At 35.3% G+C, this 25,895-nt stretch overlaps 4 protein-coding genes and 1 pseudogene across 6 annotated transcripts; 3 read left to right on the forward strand and 2 right to left on the reverse strand.

Annotated features, from left to right (window-relative positions):
- Positions 1-7,667: 7,667 nt before the first annotated feature.
- LOC131626152 (PKS-NRPS hybrid synthetase cheA-like) lies at positions 7,668-10,735 on the forward strand. 2 transcript variants are annotated; one of them, XM_058896980.1, is made up of 4 exons: positions 7,668-9,186; positions 9,267-9,370; positions 9,458-10,440; positions 10,550-10,735. In XM_058896980.1, the coding sequence occupies exons 1-4, from the start codon at positions 7,946-7,948 to the stop codon at positions 10,706-10,708; spliced, it is 2,487 nt and encodes an 828-aa protein (XP_058752963.1). In that variant the 5' UTR covers positions 7,668-7,945; the 3' UTR covers positions 10,709-10,735. The 2 variants fall into 2 exon arrangements, with proteins under 2 accessions (XP_058752963.1, XP_058752962.1); XM_058896979.1 differs by having other exon boundaries at positions 7,669-9,186; positions 9,267-10,440.
- Positions 10,736-10,843: 108 nt separating this feature from the next.
- On the reverse strand, positions 10,844-13,815 carry LOC131626161 (protein MAIN-LIKE 1-like). The gene is made up of 3 exons (XM_058896992.1): positions 13,066-13,815; positions 12,309-12,986; positions 10,844-12,165 (listed from the first exon to the last, which is right to left on the reverse strand). The coding sequence occupies exons 1-3, from the start codon at positions 13,231-13,233 to the stop codon at positions 11,503-11,505; spliced, it is 1,509 nt and encodes a 502-aa protein (XP_058752975.1). The 5' UTR covers positions 13,234-13,815; the 3' UTR covers positions 10,844-11,502.
- A 124-nt stretch (positions 13,816-13,939) lies between these two features.
- On the reverse strand, positions 13,940-18,450 carry LOC131626162 (uncharacterized). Of its 2 annotated transcripts, XM_058896994.1 has the most exons (7): positions 17,859-18,450; positions 17,671-17,769; positions 17,365-17,556; positions 17,156-17,275; positions 16,899-16,970; positions 16,441-16,675; positions 13,940-14,521 (listed from the first exon to the last, which is right to left on the reverse strand). In XM_058896994.1, the coding sequence occupies exons 1-6, from the start codon at positions 18,225-18,227 to the stop codon at positions 16,451-16,453; spliced, it is 1,077 nt and encodes a 358-aa protein (XP_058752977.1). In that variant the 5' UTR covers positions 18,228-18,450; the 3' UTR covers positions 13,940-14,521; positions 16,441-16,450. The 2 variants fall into 2 exon arrangements, with proteins under 2 accessions (XP_058752977.1, XP_058752976.1); XM_058896993.1 differs by having other exon boundaries at positions 13,940-16,675.
- On the forward strand, positions 14,137-16,198 carry LOC131626163 (rhodanese-like domain-containing protein 14, chloroplastic). The gene is made up of 6 exons (XM_058896995.1): positions 14,137-14,344; positions 14,442-14,488; positions 14,885-14,977; positions 15,151-15,289; positions 15,375-15,477; positions 15,918-16,198. Exons 1-6 carry the CDS (start codon positions 14,137-14,139, stop codon positions 16,030-16,032), a joined length of 705 nt encoding a protein of 234 aa, XP_058752978.1. The 3' UTR covers positions 16,033-16,198.
- A 1,177-nt stretch (positions 18,451-19,627) lies between the features above and the next one.
- Positions 19,628-22,057, forward strand: LOC131626169 (uncharacterized; annotated as a pseudogene).
- Positions 22,058-25,895: the final 3,838 nt, after the last annotated feature.

A 25,895-nucleotide genomic window follows, 5' to 3' on the forward strand; every position in this document is an offset into this window, starting at 1 on the left:
TCATTGATATCAAACATAGCTAGGTATGTTCCAGATAGTTTGGTTTTGATGTAGTATGTATAAATCTACTTTATCCATAGATTATCAGCTTTCTGACAAACATTCCAAATTAGCTTCAGGATGCTAACATTGTTCCACATAGTCAAGTTAATGATGTTCAGACCACCATTTGATTTGGGGCTGCACACTTTCTCCCAAGCAATGGGAGATTTTCTAGAAATAGCCCTATTACCTTTCCAAAGAAAGCTTCTACAAATCGAATTGATCTTCTGAATAATAGTTTTAGGCAACGACAAACACTGCATCTAGAAGTTTATGACACTTTGAATGAGCTGCACTCTACCTGCAAAGGTGAGAAGACAGACATTCCTATGCGTGATCCTACTGACAATCTTATCAATGAGAAACCGATAATGCTTTATGTTGAGCTTTTTACTAGATAGGGGAATCCCAACCAATAACCTGCAAAATTTGCTCTTTTATGTTACTCTCCACAAACCCAAAATAAACCCGACATTTTGTAGGATTAGCTCGAAGACCCATGGCCCTAAGGAAAGAGTTAAACATGTCTACCATAATACTAACAGACCGAGTATCACCTCTAGCAAACAATAGCAAGTCGTCAGCAAAACAGAGATTAGTAATCTTCATCTTCTCACACTTTGAGTGGTAATTATAGTTTGGGATTTTTTCAAGTCGACTAAGAATTATATCGAGGTATTCCATAACCAAAATGAAAAGCAAGGGGGATATATTATTATTATTATTATTATTATTATTATTATTATTATTATTATTATTATTATTATTATTATTATTATTATTATAATATTAAAATGAAAGTTTTGAGTTACCTATCTAACCCATTAAAAATATAAAAGACTATAAAAATTATTAAGTATTATTTAATAAGAAATGGAAAAAATTTAGATACAATTCCTTAGGTGTGGTTTATACTTTTTTCCAATAAAAATATAATAACTGTATAATTTTCACCTACACATATGCAATTTTCTCCTATTTTTAGTTTTTTAAATGATATTTAAATACATTTGTCATATTTTTATTGGAGAAAAGTATGAACCACACCTATGAAATTGTTTCTAAGTATTCTCCTTAAAATATCATCAATAAATTGTTTTACTATTTAAAACATATAATTATTTTTGTGCATTATTATTGTTATATATAACAAAAAATATTTATGTGTTAAATATGTTACAGGTCCCTGTAAATAACTCAAAATCTAGTTTTAGTCCTTCAAAATATTTCCTTCCAAGAATGTCATCCTAAAGTTTTCCCTCCACACTTTTGGTCCCTCCTATCAACGTCCGTTAATAGAAGTTGATGTGGCATGCCATGTGGCAGTGCCAGCGTGGCAAGATACTGACGTGTCATGCCATGTGGCTAAGTTTAAGAACATACTTAAGCCCATAAAAAATGTAGCTAATTCGTAGCTAATCCGTAGCCAAATTCGTAGCTAATCTCTAGCAAATTCAAAAACCACAAAATTTATCCTCTTGTCCATGACTCATCGCTAACGAAACAAAGCTTCCAAACAACACAAAAAGAAGAAAGAGGAGGAGAAGAAATGGGGTAGCAGTAGAAGAACAACCACATTAGTTATTCCAACTCGCTACTGTTTTTGATTTACGAGCTGGGTTTCCAACTCGCACGATAGTTATTCCAACATTTGAAAGCTTTTCCACCATATTGTCAACAATTACATTAGTAGTGTTGTAACAAGAACCCTTTCGCCTTGCTCAACGACACTTGCTATAAGTTGCTTGAGCAAACCGGTCTTGCATGTAGCGGGAGGTCCTTGGATAACCAATAATGCTCTCTGCTGAGATTTATCATAGGATTAACTTCCTAATACTTCATTTATTTTTTCTTCTTCCCAATCAACCAAACCATTCTTCTCAAGCCATGCAGCATCTTCCGCATCTCCAAATAGAGTTGCAATAACTGTTCTTCTGCAAACCATTCTTCAGAAGCATCAATAGCCCTTCACAGTTGTGTTGGAAACACATCAAAAGAAGCTTATTAAGTACATATAATATATATGAACAAGAAACTTATTTGAACTGTCATGGAAAACTTATAAAAATAAGGTGAAAACATCTTAAAACATATCATAAGCTCTGCCAAACAGTCTAACAAATGCTTATACTCATAAATAAGCTCAAGCTCAAACAGTCCCTTAGCCTTTAACCTCTATGCATGTTGTTTTGGTACATGAACTAATAACAAGTCAAATCAATATAACAATAAAACATTTTAATCTCATGACAAAGTGGAGTGAAAAGAAAAACCTTAATTAACAAGTTCTTTAAGCAATTTCAAAGACAGAGTTTCACGCCAACCAATAATTTACTCTGCATATCTTGAAGAACATCACGCAACTCTCTCTGAAAGTGATCAAAGAGAGTAGGATAATGAGTACAAGCTTTCAAGCACAAACCCTCAAGTCCAATATACATAGGAACAACATTCAAATAAGGTTGAGCTTGAATCACAAAAGTAAGTACCAATATTCTCATGAACATAAACACTGGGTATTTGAATTTCAATTTCTTCTCCTCCTTATTCTTCTTTTTGTGTTGCTTGGAAGCTTTGTTTCGTTACTGTTTGTGGCGTTTTTAACAACTTCTCTAAATTTTGTCTCTCTTTAGGTATTATTGGATTAACAACTTCCATTTCATAAAAGTTTATATATTAGAGCTCATGAAGTTTTCAAACATATATACTGAATAAAAAATTATTATAAGTTTTCTAAACATGTTTGTTCACTTTCAAACAAGATTAAAAGTGGTAATGTGTTGGGTATAATTGTTGTAATGATTCAAAGACTATGTTCAGGAAGAATAATGAGTCATGGACAATATGATAAATTTTCTGGATTTTGAATTTGCTAAGGATTAGCTACGAATTAACTACAATTTTTTATGGGCTCTAGTATGTTCTTGAACTTAGCCACGTGGCATGATACGTCAGCATCTTACCACGCTGGCACTGCCACATGGCGTGCCACATTAACTTCTGTTAACGAACGTTGATAAGAGGGACCAAAATTGTGGACGGAAAACTTTAGGAGGACTATTCTTTGAAGAAAATATTTTGAGGAACTAAAACTAGATTTTGGGTTATTTATAGGGACCTGTAACATATTTAACCCAATATTTATTTATATTTAATCGATTCAACCCAGGTTCAACCTTAAAACCCTAAACCTATAGGAACATCGATTTGATGCTCGGCCCGATTTTAATTATCTTGATTTTATCTTTTGATCTTACCGGTTGATCAAAATCTGAAGTGGGCCAGAGACTTCGTCTACAATGCTGGAATCAAGGAGGAGGGGGTTATACCTGCAAGGCAGTCTGATGTTAAAGTCAATAAGAGTGCAGAGATACGTGAGAGTGTTTTGAGGATAAGGTTTGAGTTACCAGACCCTCTCAAGAGATAGGGTATTTATAGTGCCCCAAGCGCATGACCATTGGTCCCTATTTTTAGCTGGACATCTAGAATCTAGGCCCAAAAATAAGTGACTGTCAGGAATTCTGTGTATAAGCATGGACGAGCAGCCCGTGCTCGTCATCTTGGACGGGTGCCCGGGAAGAGCAAAAATTAGTCGTTGGTCCGGCAGAGATGCGGTTTTGGGTAGTGGTGGTTTGGCTGGTCCTGGGTGTCAGCCGACCACGCGTGCCCGAAAGAGGTGCAGAAGGTGATAAAGTCTTTCCTTGGGCTTGCCAATTGAACTAAATCTTTTGGACCGTCTTGGACTCAGAAATGGATTGAGTCGTGCTTAGCTTATTGAGCCAGTCCATAACAGTAGCCCCCCCAAGTCATTGCTTCTGGGCATAGGAGTAATGACTTAAGTTTAGCCCGTGCGATGAGGAGGAAGACGTGTCGTTGGCTTCGTCGCTTAAAGACAGGGATGTTTCGTATTCAAACAATCATTTTATCCCCTCGAGTGCTACGTATCAGAGCAAGATACCAACTCGACTAACAGCAATTAAAGACTTCATAAAATCACTTCAAAACTTCCACCGCTATCTTGAGTACCTGTCTGTTTCCCATGGTAAGAGAAACATCATTCAGAAGGGGTGAGATATCGAAAAATATAAACAAAAGTATGATAATTAATATGTTAGAATTAAATAATACAAAATTATCACTTTACAACTTTCAGACGACAGCTATAACAACAATTTAAAACTGTACAGTTATAATAACAAAATCAACAACATAATAATAATAGTTATAACAACTATTTTTCATCTTCCAGACGGTACCTGTCACAACAAGTCATATAATGAGACTCTACAATTGCACATGCATGTGGTACCCAGGGCTTCAGCCCCCATCGCCAATTGCCAGTTAACAGAGGCATCAAGGCATAAGCCTTCGTCACTAATTTACCAATCCAGGCCGTCACCAAAAATCCATATGTATATGAATGCAACAAACACACACAACAAACAACATCATCGTCACAAAGGCATAAGGCTATATCGTCGCTATACCAATAAATAGAGGTATACATCGTCAGTGAAACATCCTGCAACTTCGCATAAAACAAAAACAATTATCACCACAACAACAACTAATTTCATCGAATCAACATGACAGAATAACAACAAATAATCCATGGAAAATTTCATACACCTTAATCCCACATACAATCATCATATTCCTGGTTATATAATTTGAACCCCACCCTTACCTTGGTAAATATGGACTCTTTCATCATAGCTCTAAGTTTTTCTCCAAAAGAAATCCTTTCTAACATCAATTGGAGACACACCTAAACACCAGTTCGGGAATCAGCTTATCAGACAAACTTAAAACCCTCAAAATCAAAATCGCCCCAGTCAGAATTTACCTCTATGAGTCAGGAACGTTGTGTCCAAGTACCATAACGATCCAACGGTTGGATTGAGAGATATGTCTGATTTGCCAAGGTGACTCTATGCTGAAACTTGCTGCAAAAATTAAGGCTTCCTCCATAATTTTCTCCTTCCCTCAAGTGCTCCTCCCTTCTTTCTCTTCTCTTTTCTATTTTTCCTTTCTCCCCAAAAATAAGTTATGAGACTCCAGCTCTAAAACCCTAATTTTCTCCTCTTACTATCTCTTTTCTCTTAATGGGCTTAACCCATAATCCATCTATTACGTTTCTACTACTAAGGCCCAATTAACCATATCTCTCATACAACTTAATTAACCCAAATAACACAAACACACATACAATTAAATATTTCAAATAATTATTATATCACATAATAACTAAATAAATAAATAATTATTAAAAATACCAAATAGTATAATTACTAATATAATTAATAAAAATAGTAATAAAATCGGGATGTTACAGGCGTCCTCGAGGATAGCAAAGTTCGTTTTTTGTGTTCAACGCGCGGGGAGACGAACAAGTGATTGGAGTCTGTAGAGGAGACGTTCCACGCATGTCTCGAACCACGCGTTGTCACTAATGTACAATGATGGCTAGGCTAGGGTTTAATGATGACCCTTACGCTCCCCTAGGCCGCACGCAGGTGCCCTATGAACCTGCCTATAAATAGAGAGTTGGGGACCCGTTGATGTCGAGGAGCTCATCGTGGTCGGTTGGGTCTTCTTCTCTTTCTTCCTCTGATCCTTCATATTGTCTTTGGGGAAGCGATTGTCAAGGTCGATTGAGTCGATGCGGGACAGCGACATGGGCTCTTCCGAGATGTTGGGCAACACAAGTTTCTTTCTGGCTTGCGCATTGATGGTGTTCAGTCCCTTCGATGCTGCTTCGAAACATCTCTCTGCGGCCTCTATGTTCCCGTGGATGGTGGCAACAAGTCCTTTGGAGGTATAATACTTCATCTTCAAGTGTACCGTGGAGGGCACAACTATTAATTCGGTCAGAGTTGGCCTTCCGAGAATGCACTGATACAGCGGTGAGCAGTCTATCACCAAAAATTGAACCTTGACGGATCTGGCTGTTTCCGCGGCCTCAAACGTGACGAGTAGCTCGACGTAACCCCATGGTTTTATGACGGCCCCATTGAAACCTTCTAGATCGGAGCCCACGTAGGCTGTCAAGTGCGTCTCATCAAGTTGTAATGTGGAGAACATCTGGGAGTACATGATGTCAACTAAACTTCACTAGTCGACCAAGATGCGTTGAACGTCGAAGTTCTCCATCTACACTCTCACAAAGCAGAGGAATGATGGAGTTGGGCGATCCCCCGGAGAGCTTTTCCCTGTAGAACGCGATTGGAATGAAGTTCTCTTGAATTCTGCCGTGAATTCTGTCGAGGGTAGAATTCTTGTTTGAGCTCGCACTGATGAGCTGTTCGAACTTTGTCTTTACCAAATCCATGATTTCTTTGACAGCAAAAGAGGGTTTGGGAGGGTGAATGTTAACCTTAAAAGCTTTAAGGGTGAAGAAATTTTTGATGTCCATGCATGAGAGAATGTTGGTAACATTGTCCGAAATTTCAGTATTGGCCAAAATCCAAGCTTTACAAGATTGCACATTAGGTTTAACATCCATTGTAAATAAAATCGAAACACTTGAAAGGTGAAAAAGAATTATTTATAATTTACTTCTAATAAAAATGTCAATAAAACCAATCTCTAAAGGTGAAAGTTTTGAAAACTTAAATCAAATGAAACAACAAACGGATTTATATGATTATTTGCTATCAAACAAATTGAAGGATGAAAAGTAATGAATTTTCCATAGACATTGCGTCCTTAATCTCGACCATAGTTATTTTAGAATTCTTATTGAACACGAGAACAAAAATAAGAAATGTAATTTTGAAACTTTGAAAAGAAAAAAATACAATGTAAAAGAATATTATTATAATAAGTGATATAGTTGAAAAACTTTTGAGTTTGAAAGGAGAAAGAGAGCATCAAGAAATTAAAAGAATTAAATACATATTATAAAATACTATAAGCTATGTATTTATAATACAATATAGAAGTATCATTTTTAAATAACATGGTTGGTGAAATACAAGAGAAATAATATAGGTACACCATAATTGACATCCACACCGTATTTTCATACGGTACAATCTACCTTTTGGAAATTTGTGCCACAGATAAAATGAAGAAGATTGCTATTTTGATAGATAAAATGAAGAAGGTTGCTATTTTGACATTCAAAACCATACACCGTATCCTTACATCCACTCAAATAGAGCATGGCGTTAGGTTTATTTGTATTAGAAAAAAGAAAAAACAATTATTAAACATAATAAAAAAATAAAACCGTGTAGGTTTATCATTTCTCTAAAATAAAATAAGGGAAATAGAGTGTAAAGCTTCGGTGTTGTTTTTCCAGTGTCATCGCATGTCTCGAAATACAAATGAATTATGAGATGACACATCAGTTTGAGTAATTTTATTCAACTTTTTTTGGTACAATTTTACCCGACTTTTTAAAGTGGGTAAGTAATATAGTCTTCACCTAGAATTATATCTTATGTTGGAAAATTTTACTTCGTACCCCTACAATTGCCCTTCTACCCCTACAATTTTGTAAAAATGTCAACTTTACCCTCAATAGTTAATAACCATTTTACCATTTTACTTTTTACCATTCATCTAAAAAGTCAAAAAAATTCAAATCTGCACCCCTACGCACCTTCAATTCGGAACACTTATGGTAAGTCATCCGGTTCACAAATTAACAAACCGGAACACATTATACAAGTCATCCGGTTTGCTTTTTTTTCTTCCCGGAAGACATTCTAAAACTGTTCCGGTAATACGAAAATCAAACCGGAACAGATAAGCAAAGTGTTCCGGTGCATTTGTAATCAAACCGGAACGGTTTTGAAAAGTGATCCGGTGAACTTGATATCAAACCGGAACAGATTGGAAAACTGTTCCGGAACGCATTTTGTATTTTTAAATTTTTGGTTTTTTTTTTGTAGGTATGGAAGTTCCGCTCCAAATTTGTCGGAAAAACGAGACAGCTATAGATACCACTGATGTTTTCACAACTTCACAGAGATTTGTCACACGGGAAGAAGTTATCCGCTGGGTTAAAGAGACCGGAATCAACAATAAAGTGACTGTTATCATAGCGCGTTCAGACACTGAAACAGGCAAAAGAGGAAGAAGTAACAAAGTTATATTTGCGTGCGATAAAGGTGGAAAATATAAGGATAAAAGTGAGACTCAAAGTGCTACTAAGAGATGTGGATGTCCATTCAAAATCAGATCGACTCCGGCAAAAGATGGGTCTGGATGGAAGGTTGATGTAAAATGTGGAGTTCATAATCATGGTTTACCAGATAGATTAGAAGGCCATTCATTTGTTGGTAGGTTGACAACAGATGAGAAGCAGCATGTTGCTGATTTGACAAAGAGACATGTTCCGCCTAGACACATATTGACTTCCTTGCAAGAGCGAGATCCTGAGAACGTCACTCGGATCACGCAAATATACAAGCATAAAAGTGTGATTGAAGCGGAGATAAGAGGTCCAAGAAGTGAGATACAACATTTGCTTAAGCTTATAGAGGAGGCGAACTATGTTTATTGGAGTAGGAAACGGGATGATTGTGAAGTTGTGAGAGATATTTTTTGGGCACATCCAGATTCGGTAAAGTTGCTGAATCTTTTTCCTACTGTCTTGATTATGGACGCCACTTATAAGACCAACAAATATAGACAACCTCTGTTTGAAATAGTTGGTATGACATCGACCGAGTTGACATTTGCGGTTGCATTTGCTTATATGGAGTGTGAGCAGACAGAGAGTTATATTTGGGTCTTGGATAAGCTGAAGCAATTGTTTGTGAAGAAAGATGTGGTTCCACAAGTGATTTTGACGGATAGAGATCTTGCTTTGATGAAAGCAGTTGAAGTTGTTTTTCCTACGACGCATAACTTGCTATGTCGCTTTCATATTAACCAAAATGTTGGGATGAAATGCAAGGAATATGTGATGAAAGACATGCGAGAGACGATAGGCACATTGTGGAAAGATGTTGTATGGGCTAGTAATGAGGTTGAGTATGGTGTACGGTTGCAATATCTTGAACAAGCATGCTTTGCTTGTACTAACTTCCTCGATTACGTGAAGAACACTTGGTTGATCCCACATAGGCAAAGATTTGTAGGCGCATGGATTAATCAAGTGCTTCATTTTGGTAACACCACGACAAATCGGTATGTCATAATTCTTAAAATATTTATTTAGTATTAATTTTTGGAATATTATATGTTTATACCTTCTTTGTTTATTTTAGGGTTGAATCTGCACATTGGAAGCTAAAGCAGATGTTAGGAAACAGCCTTGGTGACATGGTCAAAGTTTGGGAAGCTATGAATTCTAACCTAAAAATCCAAATAGGTAACATTCGAGCTTCGTTTCAAAAAAGTTTTTATGAGGTTGAGCACGCACACATTAGTCCATTTTATGATAATTTGCGTGGTTCAGTATCGAGAGCTGCTTTGAGACGCATTGCAGAAGAGTTATCGAGGCTTGATTATGTGTTAAATAGTAGGGAAACATGTGGTTGTACTATGAGAACAAGTTATGGGCTACCTTGTGCTTGTGAGATGGGAAGATCGATTGTTGTTGGAATCCCATTACAAATAGAAAGTGTTCATCTTCAATGGAGGATACTATCTATGGAAGGTGACTTGCCTTTAGATGAGGAAGCTGGTTCGGAGGTTGATATGAATAATGCAATTGATGAATTGTGGAGAAGGTTTAAATCACTAGATGTTGTTGGAAAAAGAGCATTGAAAAGTAGGGTTTGTGAAATTGCATATCCCACAACGACTTCATTGTGTCCACCACCTGAGAAAATAAAAACTAAAGGCGGAGTGAAGAGGAAAGGGAAGAAACCAGTTGGGTATGATGTTTATAGGGATCCTTCAGGTTTTGAGTATGCTGATCAGGCGTCTCAATGTTCACAAAAACAATCGCAAGCATCACAAACTTCCAGGAAGCAATCACAATCAAAGAAGCAATCACAAGCAAAGGATGAGGATTTCACTCTTCAGTTTCCTTGTCATATTAGGCCATATATTACCGAGATTGTTAATGTTGTAGCAGATGGTAATTGTGGATTTAGAGCAATTGCTTCGTGGCATGGGTATAGTGAGGATGGTTGGGCAATGGTTCGTCGTGACTTGGACATGGAATTAAGAGAAAAGAAGGACTTATATGAGAGATTGTTCGGTCTAAGTTTATCCGAAGTGAGAAATGGATTGTTGATAGATCATGTTGGTTTTCAACCACCGGAGAAATGGTTGACACTACCAGAGATGGGTTATTTGATAGCGAATCGGTATAACATTATTCTTGTGCTGCTTGGTAACCCTTGCTTGACCTTTTTTCCTATGACAACAACATTTTCTCCAAGTGCTCCTACATATTGCATTGGCCTTGTCAACAGGAATCATTATCTTCGGGTAACCTTTATATATATTTTATTTAATTACTTATTTAATTACTTATTTAATTACTTATATAATTACTTATTTAATTACTTTGTTAATTATTTTTATGTCATGAAATCAGGTTAATATGAAAGAAGGCTTCCCGCTGCCACCCGTCACGGTAGATTGGATGAAGTTTCGTCTTCAAGTGGCGACATCTTGGATGTTAGGATTTGCTGGACGTCTTCAACATTGGCATCATCTTACGCCTATGTTACCATCACGTGTTAATATAGATTAATTAAGTGACTTTAATTTATATGTAATATTTTAACTAAAAACGTCTTAGATTGAGTTATTTTATTTACATCTTAGAAGTTTTTATTTTATTTACAAAAAAACACTAAATTATTATAACATTGAATATAGAACATTAAAACATGATAACAATAACATAGAATATTAAAACATGATAACAATAACATAGAACATTAAAACATAGAACATGATAACAATAACATAAAACATTAAAGCATTAGACTCTTGCAGACGATTCTGGGCGCACCAGCATCTTCAGAACATCCTCACATTTCAACTCCACAATATTATAACTTATCCTTCCATCAACATCCATGTTCCAATTTTCACGATACCAGATTTTAGTCACCACTCGGTTATCAGTTTCTGGCAACTCTTCTTTCACCCAACTTTTAAGTGACTCGAGTCTCCCGCAATCGTTAGGTATTGAAAGCTTCATGGGTTCCTTAGTTCCAGTATAGAAAACAATTGTGTCAACCATAAAATTACCAAGAGACATTCTGAAAAATATGATATTTTGTGTCAACACTAGGAGGTCCTATTTATAGGCCATGAGGGCAATCTTATCCGCACAATATCTTATCCACATAATATCTTATCCAAATAAGATATCTTATCCAAATAGAATCTAAACTATAGAATAAAATATAATCCAAAATATACAATAAAATATAGAATAAAACAAAAGACTAAAATCAACTATAGAATCCAAAATATAATCCAGAATGCACCATAAAATTATCCAAAATGTAATATCTAAAATAAAATATAACATAGTCAATGCTCATCGGCGATGCGCAACACCTCAAATAAGTCAGCATACGCGACATCATCCTCCTCGGCCTCTACCTGCCGGAGATAACGGCGAACCAGTGTGGAGGCACGAGCCCAATCTGGATCAGCTGGTCCTGCATTAAAGACAGGAACTGGAACCTCTCTACGCTCACTAGGTGGGGGCGGCACAACCTGAGGATGAGACACACGGTAATACCACTCTAAATATCCATCCACCGTCTCATGAGGGTATCCCACCGCCTCCGTACCTCTAATCACATCTGTCACGCTCTGGTGATAACCAATCCACTCCACAGCAATCTCATCGTTGCTGAGCGTATCAGCAGGAGGTGCAGGCGGGATATACTGGCGAATACCAAACTGGCGAAGACACCTATCGGGTAAGTACAACACATGTATGTCACCCCAAACAAGGAAACCTCTGTATAAAGATAGCTCGTTAAAAGCAATATGAGGTCGATGATCCTCGAATGGACGCCATATGACGTCTGTAGGTGTCAGCTCATCCAATATCGGTCTATATGCATCCACCTTGATGGCCCCCTGTCTGTAGAACCATCTCATCGCCCTCGGAAGCCCTTGGTTGTCTGACCGCCAATTTTCTCCTTTCCTTCCCAGAGTAGGAAAGTACTCATGTATCCAACACTGTTAACAAATAAATTAAATGATATTCATTAATACCAATGTTTATATATATATATATATATATATATATATATATATATATAAAATAATATAAATTATAATATATGAATAAACATATAATTAATTAAAAATAACATAAATACCTGTAGAAGAGTAGGATATCCACCGAGCTGCTTGCAACTAAACATAGATGCATCCCCAAGGTGGCGATAAAGAGTGGCCAGTGCCGCTGATGCCCAACTGTATGAACCAAGCCCACGTAGATCTCTAAACAATAGCAAATATCGGGCCTCAACCAGGGTAAATGTCTTATCCGCAAAAATGGTAGAACCTACCAACATCATCAGATATGCCCTGGTCGCGTAAGTCCAACTACCAGCAGCACGGTACTGCACGAATCTGTCATACAGCCACTGCAGTGAGTAATAAGCTCCCCTGCAAGAACGCACATGTACAGCCATGGCATGTCTATCCACTCCCAATAACTCACAGCCAAGATCAACAGCCACCTGCTCTGTGACATGCTCATCAGGATACCAGAACATACCATTGATAGGCAAATGGAGCAAGCACGCAACATCATCTAAAGTAATCGTCATTTCACCAAATGGCATGTGAAATGACGAAGTCTCAACATGCCACCTCTCCACAAATGCTGAGACGAGATTAACGTCTATCTTGGTCAGGCTAGTTCTCTGAAGAGAAGCCAGACCTGACTTAGACACGATAGCCTCAATCTCAGGTGGGAGCTGCTGAGGCACTCTCTCCTGGAGCTTCGTCCCGTGCCCAGCAACTTTAAGCTCCTTTTTAGAGCCTCTTTCCTGAAAATAAATAAAAAAACTACATTAGAAGATATAATAATAAATTCTATTTAAAATAAATCAAATAATTTTTACTTACCTCTCCGTACCATAACCGGCGAGCAACATGGTCTTGATATCGAACAAGTAAAGATAAATCTGATGGTCCACCAGGATATCCAACTGGCTGTGGTGGTGGGTTAGAGGAACCAGCTTCGTCGCGGCGGCGGCGGGAATGTGGTCTCCCGTCTGGTCCAAGTGTACGCATTTTCCTGAAAAAAAAATTTAAAAAAAAAAAATTAAAAAAAAAATAAAAAAAACCAAACCGGAACAGTTCCAAAAAGGGTTCCGGTTTGCAACTGAGCTAAACCGGAACAGTTTTCAAAAGGGTTCCGGTGGAGATGAAAACAAACCGGAACAGATTTCAAAAGCGTTCCGGTATCATAGGCAACAAACCGGAAGAGTTCCAAATTGTGTTCCGGTTTGGAAGCGAACGCACCGGAACAGAAACCAAAAGTGTTCCGTGAAGTATTTTTCTGAACCGGACCACTTACCAAATGTGTTCCGGTTTGGAAAGTTAATGAACCGGAAGAGTTTTCCAAGGTGTTCCGGTTTGTGTTTCGTACAGATAAAAGGAGAGTGTTTGTTCAAGATCAGTAAAAAGTGAAAAATGAGAAAAAAATTTCCTATTTATGTAAGGGTAATTTCGTCAAAAAAATATGATTGTTGGGGTAGAAGGGCAAATGTAGGGGTAGGAAGTAAAATTTTCCTTATGTTGATTAAAAAAATACCAAACATTTTAAGACCCAGAAAGTACTAGAATTTCCTTTAAAAAAGTACTAGGTATGTGACAGCAGGGATGGACAAAACATTTAAACGCTTATACCAAAAGACATAATAATTATCTAAAAATTACGTGTCAAGGTAAGGAAATGAAAGAGAACAAAAGAAGACAAAAATGATGATAATAAGGATATCCAAATAGCATAAGATTCCTAAAACATCGACCACAAATTCAGATTTTGTGCCCAAAATATCCACAATACTCGATGCACATTTCTCACTAACAAACCATAGAGCTCACTTGACAACAGGCGCAACCCAAGTACTTCCATTCAATTAACTATTTACTCTTAAATATCTGATTTGTGTTGAAATTGAGCTTCAAAGCATGACGGCTTTTACATCAACTGCTCTACAATATTCATCCACATCATATTTACAATCCTGGGTACCTTCTATAGAAGGTACTCGTGATCATAATTCATGGTGTGTAAGAGTGAGATCATACAAACCCACTTCTCAGAGATTTCACCAACAGAACATTGCAAGAGGACTAACAATCCAGAGTGCAGCCACAAAACAAGCGAAAACACCAGGTATCTTTCTGAGTTGTACTCTTACTGGATTAAATTGTCCTAGCACTTGGAAGATGTGATAGAACCTTAATTTTACTTCCTTTTTTGGAGGTAATAGCTGAAGAAGAGTGGAAGGTTAAGCGAGAATTACTGCTGCAGAAAAGGGTAAAGCTCCACTTCTCTGTCACACTTACATTCCTGAATGCACAAATAAGCACACTTGCATCTTTAGCATTTATATTTATGAGCACACTGAAATTTCAAGATAATACAATAGCTTGAAATTACAATAGCTTGAAATTACATTTCAAACTAAGAATAATTGCATAGATCACTAATAAAAAGCAAGGAGCTGCAAGCTAACGAGAAAGAGACAAAGTGCCAGAGATTATAGAGTAATGGAAACAAGGACAAAGATACAGAGGGGAAATGAACTATGTAGTCAAACAAGTTTGACAATACAACTAAGATTAACATACACATCAAGTCTGTGGGTAAAATCTAAGAAAATATGATTATGTTTATATCACATGCATGTTTATATTTGATTTAAAATTGCAGGTAAAAAGTGTGGAACCAAAGGAAGCTCTGCGCCTTCAGAAAGAAAATAAATTTGTGATTCTTGATGTAAGGCCAGAAGCAGAGTTCAAGGAGGTTAGCAAACATGTTTTAGAAGCTTTTTTTTCAACTTCAATGTGCCTGTTCAATCATGTTGCATTTTTTCTGTGCACCTCTTGTTCTTTCTACTTTTGATCAGTGGATAGTGACTGATATATGGGATGCTAAGAAGAAGAAAAAACTGATGGAATTGGCTATGATCACTGCAGGCTCATCCCGCAGATGCAATTAATGTGCAAATATACAGGCTTATAAAAGAGTGGACAGCCTGGGACATTGCCAGACGTGCTGCATTTGCATTTTTTGGTATTTTCTCTGGAACAGAAGAGAACCCTGAGTTTATCAAGTGTAAGATGAATTTGACTCACCGTGCATTTCTTGAATTCAAGCATTTCTTGTTTTCGAAAACTAAATTTTTGATACATGCTGGCAGCTGTTGAGGAAAAATTAGATAAAAATGCAAAGATAATAGTAGCTTGCTCAGCAGGGGGAACAATGAAACCAACACAAAATCTGCCAGAAGGTCAACAATCTAGGTATTAAATTATCTCTCCCCCTTTCCTGTGTTCTGCTTTTCAATTTAGCTCATATATGCTGTAATACACAGTCCAAAACAGGTTGGCAACAGTTTATGAAATCGGTCTGTTTTCACTTTGCATGCATACAATTTTACTCATGAATGAGTTTGCACTTTCCATCCAACATCAGATTCAGAGACATTTAAATATTAAGAAAACGTGGCAAATGACATTCATATATTGTAAGCCATCCTACCAAGTTATTAGTTATTTAAAGTAATAACAAGACAAATTAGTTATTCAACAGCTAAATTACACAATGGAAGGTGTCAGTAATAACTTGGATTGCATGGATGTAAGATCAAAGAAAGTGATATAGCCGAAAGCTGCATGTAGCATACATATATTCAAATGATTGATCTGATGCACTAAAGATCCGTTTTTTTGCAATTTCACAGGTCTCTAATAGCAGCTTACTTGTTGGTCCTAAATGGTTACGCCAATGTCTTCCATCTAGAAGGTGGGCTTTACAGGTGGTTTAAAGAGGATCTACCAACTGTTTCAGAGGAGTGAATTCATTGCTAACATTGTGCATGCAGAGAATCCTGGACCTAGTTTTGACCATAATGAGGATGCTGATAAATGCATACAAAGAACAGAACGGATGAATTGAAATGTAATCATTGAACTGGTGTAAAAATTTAGCATGAGAAAAAAATGCCCTGTTACATTTTCTAAAGATTGCCTCCATAGCTTTGGCGTGAGAGGGTCTATTTATCAGCATCATATTATCACTTATCAGCAGTTTGCAATCCACTGATGTACGTGAAACATGCTTTGGAACTACTAAAGCATACCAATTGAACTAAAACACAATCTTAGCAATCAAGCATTTATGGTTCCATTGCCATCTAATCCTTACGTACATAATCCAATTCAAAAGAAGAAAAACCATGCAGAGGAGAAAGGTATTTGCTTAACCTGCAATTTCCTAAGCCCTTAAAGATGCTTTTGCCATTGCCAGAGCACCGTCATAACTTAGATTTCCTCCAATAAAACCACTCATGTGCACAAAAGTACAACCTGGAATTCCAGCAACCTCAGATAGCCTGTCATTTTCCAAACCCCTCCAAAGATATGGTAGTGGTTTTCTGCTCTCAAATCTAGCTGGTGAAATTGCTACTGCCTGTAGTCTCCATTTCTCACTCCTATCATCCTAAAATTATGAATCGTGTATCACATAAATCACACATGAAGTAGTAATTTACAATTGAATAAAAAAATAAAGAACACTTTTGAAGTTTACAAGTGACATTGGTTATGATGAACTTGAAAATAAACTATTGTGTGGGTTTTGTTGGGAGGGAGGGGATGCTGATAATGATGGATGCTTATATAAAATTTGAGATTGATTGATTAACTCAGCCAAACATATCTACCTGGTAAATAACATATTTGATGGAAGGATTTATTTTCATTTCCTCCTCGAGCTCATGTATGTGAAATTTCCACTGTGGAACAAGTGAGAAAAGTGAGAAAAAAATACTTCAAAGGATATCCAAAAGCTAAAACCAAATTTTACTTTCCCCAGCAAAGATTATTATATACCCTTTGATTGGTAAGAAGAGAAAACTTATTACAACAATTATTAAAAAGGTGTGTCAAGTTGATTAAATAGTTTGTGAGCTTAACTTACAGGACAAGACCGATTTAGTTTCATAATCTCCCCACTGGAATCAATAGTTTCTCTTGCAGCAAGACACTCCATAACAATAGACCGCGCCGGCAACCATGATTTTGCATAATAATTCACATTCTGTAACCATGATTTTAGTTGAGCGTAAGCAGTTAAACGCCGTGAACAACAGAAATCAAACAAACATGGACATTCCAAAACAGTCTCACCTCCAAAAATTCACCACCAGCCAGAGCCATTGCCCTATGAAAAGCCTCATTTTCTGCATCAGATGACTGATTAGAATCCGTCCAGTCCAAATTCAACCGTTTTATTCTCGATCCCAAGCCTGTGTTGATTACATATTTCGGAGATTCGTCCAAATCATATTGATTCACTCCATTATCCAGAGCATCAACTGACTGAAAAACAAAACAGCATTTTCACAAACAGAAGCAATTTAAAACTATTTCACTAATTTTCAAATCCAAGCTTTCAAGCACTAAAATGTGAATGCATAGTATAAAATTATCTACCTCTATAAAGTTTCTGTATATAGCTGGATATAACTGGTGTACATGAGGATGATCTTCATCAAGACAAAGCACATTTCCAATTATCTCCAATCCAAAATGCTACAGTATATAACGAATGAATAATCAATTAGGTTTTGACTGATAATGAAGAAAGGAAATCAGTAACTGAATTAGAATTGAAGAAAGACCTTATAGACAAGTCCGGCGCTACTGAGCTTAGTTGCGAAGCCTGGACCGAAAACCTGGTAAAAGTCCTTTTGATGATGGTCGTAACGGTGTCGTATCGGGTCGTAAGCGCTTCCGACGTCAACTACGGCGTCCAACGATTCGAGAAGCTTCGGGTCTCTGGTTCTAACTATATCGGCACCGGAGAAGAGTTTGGAAAGGCGGAGCATGAAGCAAGCGAGGGCTTCGTCGCAGTGGAAGGTTCCGCTGTGCGTGCCCACGCGCTTAGTGGAGGACGTGGAGAAAGATGATGATGGAATGGTGTGGAATGTCATTAGCAGAGGACTGTGTAACGGAAACTTCATGTGCCACGCTTTCGCAATTTTGACCATTTTTGAAACTTCCTCTACCGTGGCTCAGCTCTCAGAAACGGGGAAGATTCCGTCTAACGACATCGTTTGACAGTTTTTTGCGAGATATATAATTTGGGCCGCGTGGATACGTACTTATTGTTAGGTTTGATGGGACTCATCTTTAATGGTTTAACTGTTACTATCTTTACCCCCCACACACTTACTATCTTCAACCCTAAGTTGGTAGTCTTAAAGAGTTTAGTGATTTTTTGGGGTGAGAGTAAGTTCCCGAAGGTGTTTTCTATTTAACAGATTGGTACAGGGGAAGGCCATGGCCACCCCTTTTATTTTTTTTAATATTTTTTATATATAGAGGAAAATACTAAAATGCCCTCATTTTGAGTTAAATTTCATTTCTTTTTTTATTTTCCTTCACTCTTTCACAAAAGAAACGGTTAAAGAAACACAGAAGCGATTCACGAAAACGAGACGACTACTTCCATCTGCCCATCGAGTGGACGTTGCCGACTTGTTGCCGTGGTTGCTGGAGGAATCATTGCAATATTCTTAAATAAAAAAGGTCTTCTTCTTCCTTTGTCAATTTTGTATTTTTAAGGTTTTCATCTTCTTCTTCTTTGAAAATGGTTAGACTTCTGAGTTCTGAATAATCATTAAGGGATGCTGAAGATTGGTTTTTGATTTCTCTGTATTGTGTTTTTAGGGGTACTTACTGAGACATTTTTTAGATTTCTAAAATGTTGTATTTGTGATTTAGGGAGTTTCTGCCTTTTTTAAATCTTTAGATGTTAGTATTTTTTTAATGTTGAAACTTGATTGTAATTAGAAGCTGATTTAGGGAGATTCTATATATATATATATATATATATATATATATATATATATATATATATATATATATATATATATATATATATATATATATATATATATATATATATATATATATATATATATATATATATATATATATATATATATATATATATATATATTTTGTAATTTTGGAACTTGATTAAGTTTAGTTGAAAGATGAAATACTATTCTATTTTGTTGCTTTATATGTAATTTGTGATTGTTAATTGCACTTTGAATGATAATTTTATTAAGAATGAAAGTATTAGATTTAGGGAAAAAAGTTTAGTAGAGCAAAGATTATAAAGTGTCAAGTTTGAGTGATTGTAACTAAAATTGAAGTCACAATATTGTAGTGATAATTTTTGCCTCAAGTCTCAAGTATCAGTATCAATACTGTAGTGATAAATTTTGTCATTTTATTATGTTTCATTTTACTATGTGTGATAATTTTTTAGATTTTATTATGTGTGATAATTTTTGCCATTTTATTATTTTTCATTTTATTATGTGTGATAATTTTTGACATTTTGTTATGTTTCATTTTTTTCATCAGAAAAATAAAGATGAATAATAGAAAAATTGATTCTTTTTTCAAGAGGAAAGCATGTGAAATTGAAAGAGAGGATAGAGATGAAGAAATTATAATCCCGACATTTGAACCTGAAACAATTCTTGAGATTCCAAGAATTGAAGAGCATCATGGGTTTGAAAATTCTTTGGAATGTGATCCTGGAAAGCGTCGTCTGATTTGGCAATATCCACCAAATCAAGTGGATGCAATACAAAGAGCTTATCTAAAATGGGGTCCATATCAAATTCATTTAGACAACTATCATTTGTCCGGTAATGCGGATCATCCAAGAAGGTTTCAACACACTTGGTTTAGCATATTTCCCTCTTGGTTAGAATATTCACCATCCGAAGATGCTGCATACTGTTTACCTTGTTACCTTTTTAGCAAAAAACGAAGTGGACGTCCCGGATCACATGTCTTCATTTTTACGGGATTTAGAACTTTGAAGAAAGTTAGGAATGGAAAACATTGTTCCTTTCTTAAACACGTAGGGATGGATCCATGTTCGCCATACAACAATGCAACGCAAGCTTGTCAAGACTTGTTGAATCAAGATTGTCATATCATAAATGTTATTCAAGTTCAAAGTTCAAGTCAAAGAATGAGTAACCGACTTCGTCTCAAAACTTCAATTGACACTGTTCGTTGGTTAACACTTCAAGCTTGTGATTTAAGGGGTCACGATGAAACTAGCAATTCAAGAAATCAAGGTAACTTTCTCGAATTGTTAAAACTTTTAGCATCTTACAATGATGAAATTTCAAAAGTTGTGTTGGAAAATGCTCCACAAAATTTCAAATATACCTCACATCAAATTCAAAAAGAGCTCTTGCAAATTCTTTCTAGTAGGGTGAAAAAGCATATTCGTGAGGAAATTGGTGATTCCAAATTTTGTATTGTTGTAGATGAAGCTCGCGATGAGTCAAAAAAGGAACAAATGGCTCTTGTATTAAGATTTGTTGATAAAGTTGGTTTAATACAAGAGAGATTTTTTGATGTGGCACATGTTAAAGACACCACGTCTTTAACTCTTAAGGAAGCAATATGTGATATACTCTATCGACATAACCTTGATGTGTCTAGCATTCGCGGACAAGGGTATGATGGTGCTAGCAACATGAGAGGAGAATGGAATGGTTTACAAGCACTCTTTATGAAGGATTGTCCTTATGCATACTATGTTCATTGTTTTGCTCATCGATTGCAACTTGCCCTGGTTATAGCATCAAGAGAAGTCAAACCAATTCATAAATTCTTTGATAAACTGATTTTTGTAGTCAATGTTGTTTGTTCTTCCACTAAGCACCATGATGAGTTACAAGATTTCTAATTAGAAGAGATTGCACATTTGTTAGAGATTGGTGAGATTGTAACTGGTAAAGGTTCAAATCCAATTGGTACTTTGAAACGAGCTGGAGATACCCGTTGGGGATCACATTACAATTTTATTTGTAGCTTGATAAACATGTATAAAGAAACTTGTTCAGTTTTAAAAAAAATTGCAAAAGAAAGGGGAAATTATGCTACACGTGGGGATGCAGATAGTTCTTACAATTACTTGAAGGCATTTGATTTTATATTTATTTTGCATTTGATGAAATAAATTATGGGGATAACAGATATGCTTTGTCAAGCCTTACAAAAACAAAATCAAGATGTAGTTAATGCCATGGACTTGGTTCGTTCAACAAAAAGTTTTATTCAAGACTTGAGAGAAAATGGTTGGGATATATTGTTTAGTACAATGACATCTTTTTGTGAAAAGCATGGTATTGAGATTCCCGATCTTAATGATATTCATTCAGCAACAAGATTTGGACGATCTCGCCTTGAAGAAAATCAAGTCACAATTCAACATTACTTCAAAGTTGAAATCTTTTTCACTACCATTGACAAACAATTACAAGAGTTGAATAGCAGATTTAGTGAGCATGCAATGGATTTGTTAACTCTTTCTTGTGCTTTGTCTCCTAAGGATGAGTATAAAGCTTTTAACATTGATACTATTTGTTCTCTAGTTGAAAAATATTATCCTATGGATTTTAGTGATCAAGAGAAGAATAATTTGCAATTTCAACTTCGGCATTTTCTATTTGTTGCTCGCCAAGCATCAAATTTGAATAATTTATCAACTATTCAAGAGCTATGTTCATGTTTGGTGGAAAATGGACAAGCTGAAATTTATTTCTTGATTGATAGGCTACTTCGCCTTATCATGACTCTTCCAGTTTCTACGGCAACAACTGAGAGGTCTTTTTCAGCAATGAAAATTATCAAGACTAAGTTGAGAAATAAGATGGATGATGGGTTTCTAAGAGATAGCATGACAGTTTATATTGAAAGGGAGATTAGTGCAAACATTAGTTCTGAGTCTATTATTGAAGATTTCAAGTCACTCGGAACACGTAAAGCTTTATGATAAGGTATTTTCAAGTCATGTTATTTAATTTTTTGATAATCAACTTTATATTTATTTCAACTTAAATGCTTTCTATGAAATATGATTTACATTTTTCTTTATAATTTTTATTTTACTTTAGCGGCCATTCCTTTTCTTTTTTCCTGGCTCCGCCACTGTGTGTGTGTGTGTGTGTATATATATATATGAGAGAGAGTCATGGGGTTGGATCCAACGGCTCCTAAGAAGTAGCAATCGTCTCAACTTGACTATGAGATTTGTTGACTGTCTACTTCTCAATGAATCATGGTCACGACTACTTTCCCACATGATTACGGATTGCATACACGTCTTCTCACTTGGACGAGTCATCTAATGAGTGAGGATAATGTGTATATACACTAGGGCGTACGCCTAATGAGGACTAGCCTCGTATCACCTATTGCAGATATTTTCAAATATAACACTACACAGTCTTTCAAGCACGAGGACTTGTAAAGGTAAAATTGATTAAGCCACTCCTCCGCGTAGTTTTAAGCCTTTCATTCCTTTCGGGCGAATCCCGTAGTTATGAACAGGCCCCTTAGTTAGGGGCGAGTCCCTTAGTGGAGGGAGAATCTCTCAATTAAGAAGGAGTTCGTCAGTTAGAGTCAAGTCCCTTTGTGGAATGTGAGTCCCTCAATTATAGGTGCACCATGAAGGAGAATTTTTGGGTACACCTTCAGGTATCACATGAGTGTTATGCTATCAGTCAGTCAATTCTAGAGAAATCAAAATGTTAGTTAGTTATTAAAACTTAATCGTTTAATGAAAAAGAAATGGTTGTGGCATTTAATGTTGCTTATGATGGCTTTCCTAGTCAATCTCACCCTTTTCCTTACGCATGTCACTGACGTGTGAAACCTTTTCCACTTTTTACAACAGTTATACCGTTATACTGTTAGACAAATATGTTATTTGTGCTCTTAATTTTTCTTTATAAACATCTATTATAGATGAATAACTTTTATAAATTTAATATAAACATTACATTAACTTATACTTTACAAATTTTAAATGATATTTTCTTTTACTAATATGACAACATGCAATAATGATAATTTAAAAAAAAAAAAAATAAGGTACATATTTTTTACTAAAGATTTAGTTCCAACAATAAAAATTGTACTAACAACAAAAATAATAAAATGATTTGAAATGCTACAAAATGTGTCCCTTCTAAATTAGCTTATATTTTATTCATAGATGTCACAAATGTATGAACATCACGGAGATGTATTTTCGAATTTTTTTTCAAAGTTTTTCTAAAATCTGGAGATGTATTTTCGGATTCTTTCTATTTAATTACATTGTTTGGCTTCATGAAATTGAGTTTCATTTGTATAATGCTTGTGTGGTTTAATTATAAACATTATGATTGATAATCAAGATAGATTGAGGCACGACAGAGTTGCATAACATGCATCAGTTTTGAGGGAGAGAGTTTGATCATCGCAGACATCAATCGGTTCTAGTTCCATTGAGGCGGAGACATCAACTTCTCGGACTCATGCATCTTCTCGGGTTCATGCATCTCCACCATTGAATTAAATCGAATTTGAATTATTGAGATGAATCAAATTGTTTGCAAATTTTGGTTGAACCAAATTCAAATTTATAAAAAAAAAAAAAATTGAACAAACTCAATCAAGTTTCAAGCCCAACTAATTCTTTTTGAGCCAAATTGAATCAAATTCGTGACTAGTTTTCACCTTAAAGAATTTGAGTAAATTTCTCTTTGTTACGTTATTCTTGTAGTAGGAGTATGGATAGATAAAATCCTCAATAGCCTATCTTTTATGTATGTTCTGGATTTGGACTATACTAGATCTTATTTTTTGTTTTTTACGAGATCTTATTCCTCATTTTAGTTTCGTGGTTTAGTTTCTATAAATAAATAAATTTTAGTTTATGTGATTTAGTTTCTATAAATAAATAAATTTTAGTTTATGTGGTTTAGTTTCTATAAATAAATAAATAAAACAAGAAGAGCAAATTCAACAATCCAATAGAACTGCCACATCTGTGCTGTTCCCACTGGTTAGCATGAATTATCTTTTTGTATAAGGTTTGCAAGCTCTGGAAGCAAGAATACTTCAAACTTGTTATTTCACACGCCACTTTCGCCGCAAAAGACAACACCAATTTATTTTGTGTGAAAACAAGTTATATTGGGCAAGACTACTTAAATAGATATGACCTATCAAAAAGTCTAAGGCTCATATCTTGTAATAACAGGATTTATTTTAAACTATATGGCATGTTAAGCATCTTAAATAGATAGACTTGTAAGGTCTAAATAACTTTTTAAATGTACAAAAGTGCTATTATTATTAGTTTAATATACTTTTAAGATAGTTGTTATCCCACTAAAAAGAATACTTGTTTGGTATTATATTATAGTGGATTTGTTGAAATTACTGGTGAATTATAATGGCCTTAAAAATTGTTAATGTCATGTACAAACTAAAATAAATGGATAGTGAGTGATTTATTTGTAAAAATAAATTGTTTATAAATGGATAATCTCTTTTAATTTTTAAAACAACACAAATTGTTAAATTTTAAAGACATTTTTCAATAGCAACGATCCATAATAGGTGGTTGAAAGAAAGAGACTCAAATACTGAATATTTTCATGGTGGCATAAGCAAGAGAAAAAATACAATGAAATTCTATTTATAATTGTAAATGGTAGAAGGTTGAAAGAAAATGATGAAATAAAAAAAAATTTGATCATTTTCAGAATTGTTTTTTAAGGGTGAGACTGATTCCAACCAACATCGATTTCAAATATGTGGATGTAAATTCTAATGAATATATGGTTGGAGAGTTCTCAAAAGATGAAATCCGCAAAGAGATGTGTGATTGTTAAAGATCTAAAAGTCTAGGTTGTAAAAGAATTTTTTGGAAGAAGAACCATATTTACTTTATAAGGGTTATGGAAGAATTTCATTCAAACGCTCACGTTATAAAATGGACAAGTTGTTCATTTCTGGTTCTGATTCCAAAGAAAAATAATCCCTCGAAGATATTAATGTATAGGCCAATATCATTAATAGGGTGTACATACAACGTCTATTATAAGGTTTTGACAAATAGATCGAAAAATTCAGCATAGTCATTTTAGAGATACAATCAACATTTTATCGTAGGTATACAAATCTTAGACGAGATTCTTGTTTCAAATGAAATTGTTGATAAAGCGGAAAGAAAGAAGAAAACAATGAATTTATTTAGGATAGATTTCAAAAAAACATATGATTCAGCTGATTTGGATTTTTTAGATTTTGAGATGCAAGAAATGAAATTTTCACGAGGAAAGATACTTGAAAACATGTGATAGTGGTAGTGAAATATAGATTATCAATATGGGAGAATAAACATTTGTCCATTGGCAATCATTAGTCATTTTAAAATCAATCTTGTATGTGCTTCTGGTCCACTTCTCATTCTTCAAGGTTTTGACAATAAAAATGTATGGATGAAAGCAAACTTAATCCGCATTGACATCAAACTTGTACATGTACAAATGTGTGTGAACATAGATTTTTTGTCATCACAAAACCCTACATACACATATTCAAGCATTAGTGGATGTTCGATTAAGATCAAAACCTTACATATACATATTGAAATATTATTGGCGGTTCGATTAAGATAAGAAGATTTTAATTTAATGTGATAATTTTAGAAAACATCAATCTTTTTGGACTGTATGATTAAAACAGAAGAGCTAATAACATCATAATCACATGAATGCTGAAAAAAACCTAAATGGAAGGGAATCAATTTAGTATAAGTGTAGTCAACCTTAAGC

Source organism: Vicia villosa, unplaced genomic scaffold (genome assembly GCF_029867415.1).
Source record: "Vicia villosa cultivar HV-30 ecotype Madison, WI unplaced genomic scaffold, Vvil1.0 ctg.000273F_1_1_1, whole genome shotgun sequence".
Lineage (NCBI taxonomy): Eukaryota > Viridiplantae > Streptophyta > Magnoliopsida > Fabales > Fabaceae > Vicia > Vicia villosa.

Coding starts and splice junctions, on each gene's coding strand:
- LOC131626162 (XM_058896994.1), bottom strand. CDS start 18,227: ATGGTCAAAATTGCGAAAGCGTGGCACATGAAGTTTCCGTTACACAGT. Junction 17,770..17,858: donor GCGCCGGACTTGTCTATAAG/GTCTTTCTTCAA, acceptor TATATACTGTAG/CATTTTGGATTGGAGATAAT. Junction 17,557..17,670: donor TATACAGAAACTTTATAGAG/GTAGATAATTTT, acceptor TTTGTTTTTCAG/TCAGTTGATGCTCTGGATAA.
- LOC131626152 (XM_058896979.1), top strand. CDS start 7,946: ATGGAAGTTCCGCTCCAAATTTGTCGGAAAAACGAGACAGCTATAGAT. Junction 9,187..9,266: donor GGTAACACCACGACAAATCG/GTATGTCATAAT, acceptor TGTTTATTTTAG/GGTTGAATCTGCACATTGGA. Junction 10,441..10,549: donor ACAGGAATCATTATCTTCGG/GTAACCTTTATA, acceptor TCATGAAATCAG/GTTAATATGAAAGAAGGCTT.
- LOC131626161 (XM_058896992.1), bottom strand. CDS start 13,233: ATGCGTACACTTGGACCAGACGGGAGACCACATTCCCGCCGCCGCCGC. Junction 12,987..13,065: donor GCCGGTTATGGTACGGAGAG/GTAAGTAAAAAT, acceptor ATTTATTTTCAG/GAAAGAGGCTCTAAAAAGGA. Junction 12,166..12,308: donor GATATCCTACTCTTCTACAG/GTATTTATGTTA, acceptor ATTTGTTAACAG/TGTTGGATACATGAGTACTT.
- LOC131626163 (XM_058896995.1), top strand. CDS start 14,137: ATGACGGCTTTTACATCAACTGCTCTACAATATTCATCCACATCATAT. Junction 14,489..14,884: donor AATTACTGCTGCAGAAAAGG/GTAAAGCTCCAC, acceptor TTAAAATTGCAG/GTAAAAAGTGTGGAACCAAA. Junction 15,478..15,917: donor CCAGAAGGTCAACAATCTAG/GTATTAAATTAT, acceptor GCAATTTCACAG/GTCTCTAATAGCAGCTTACT.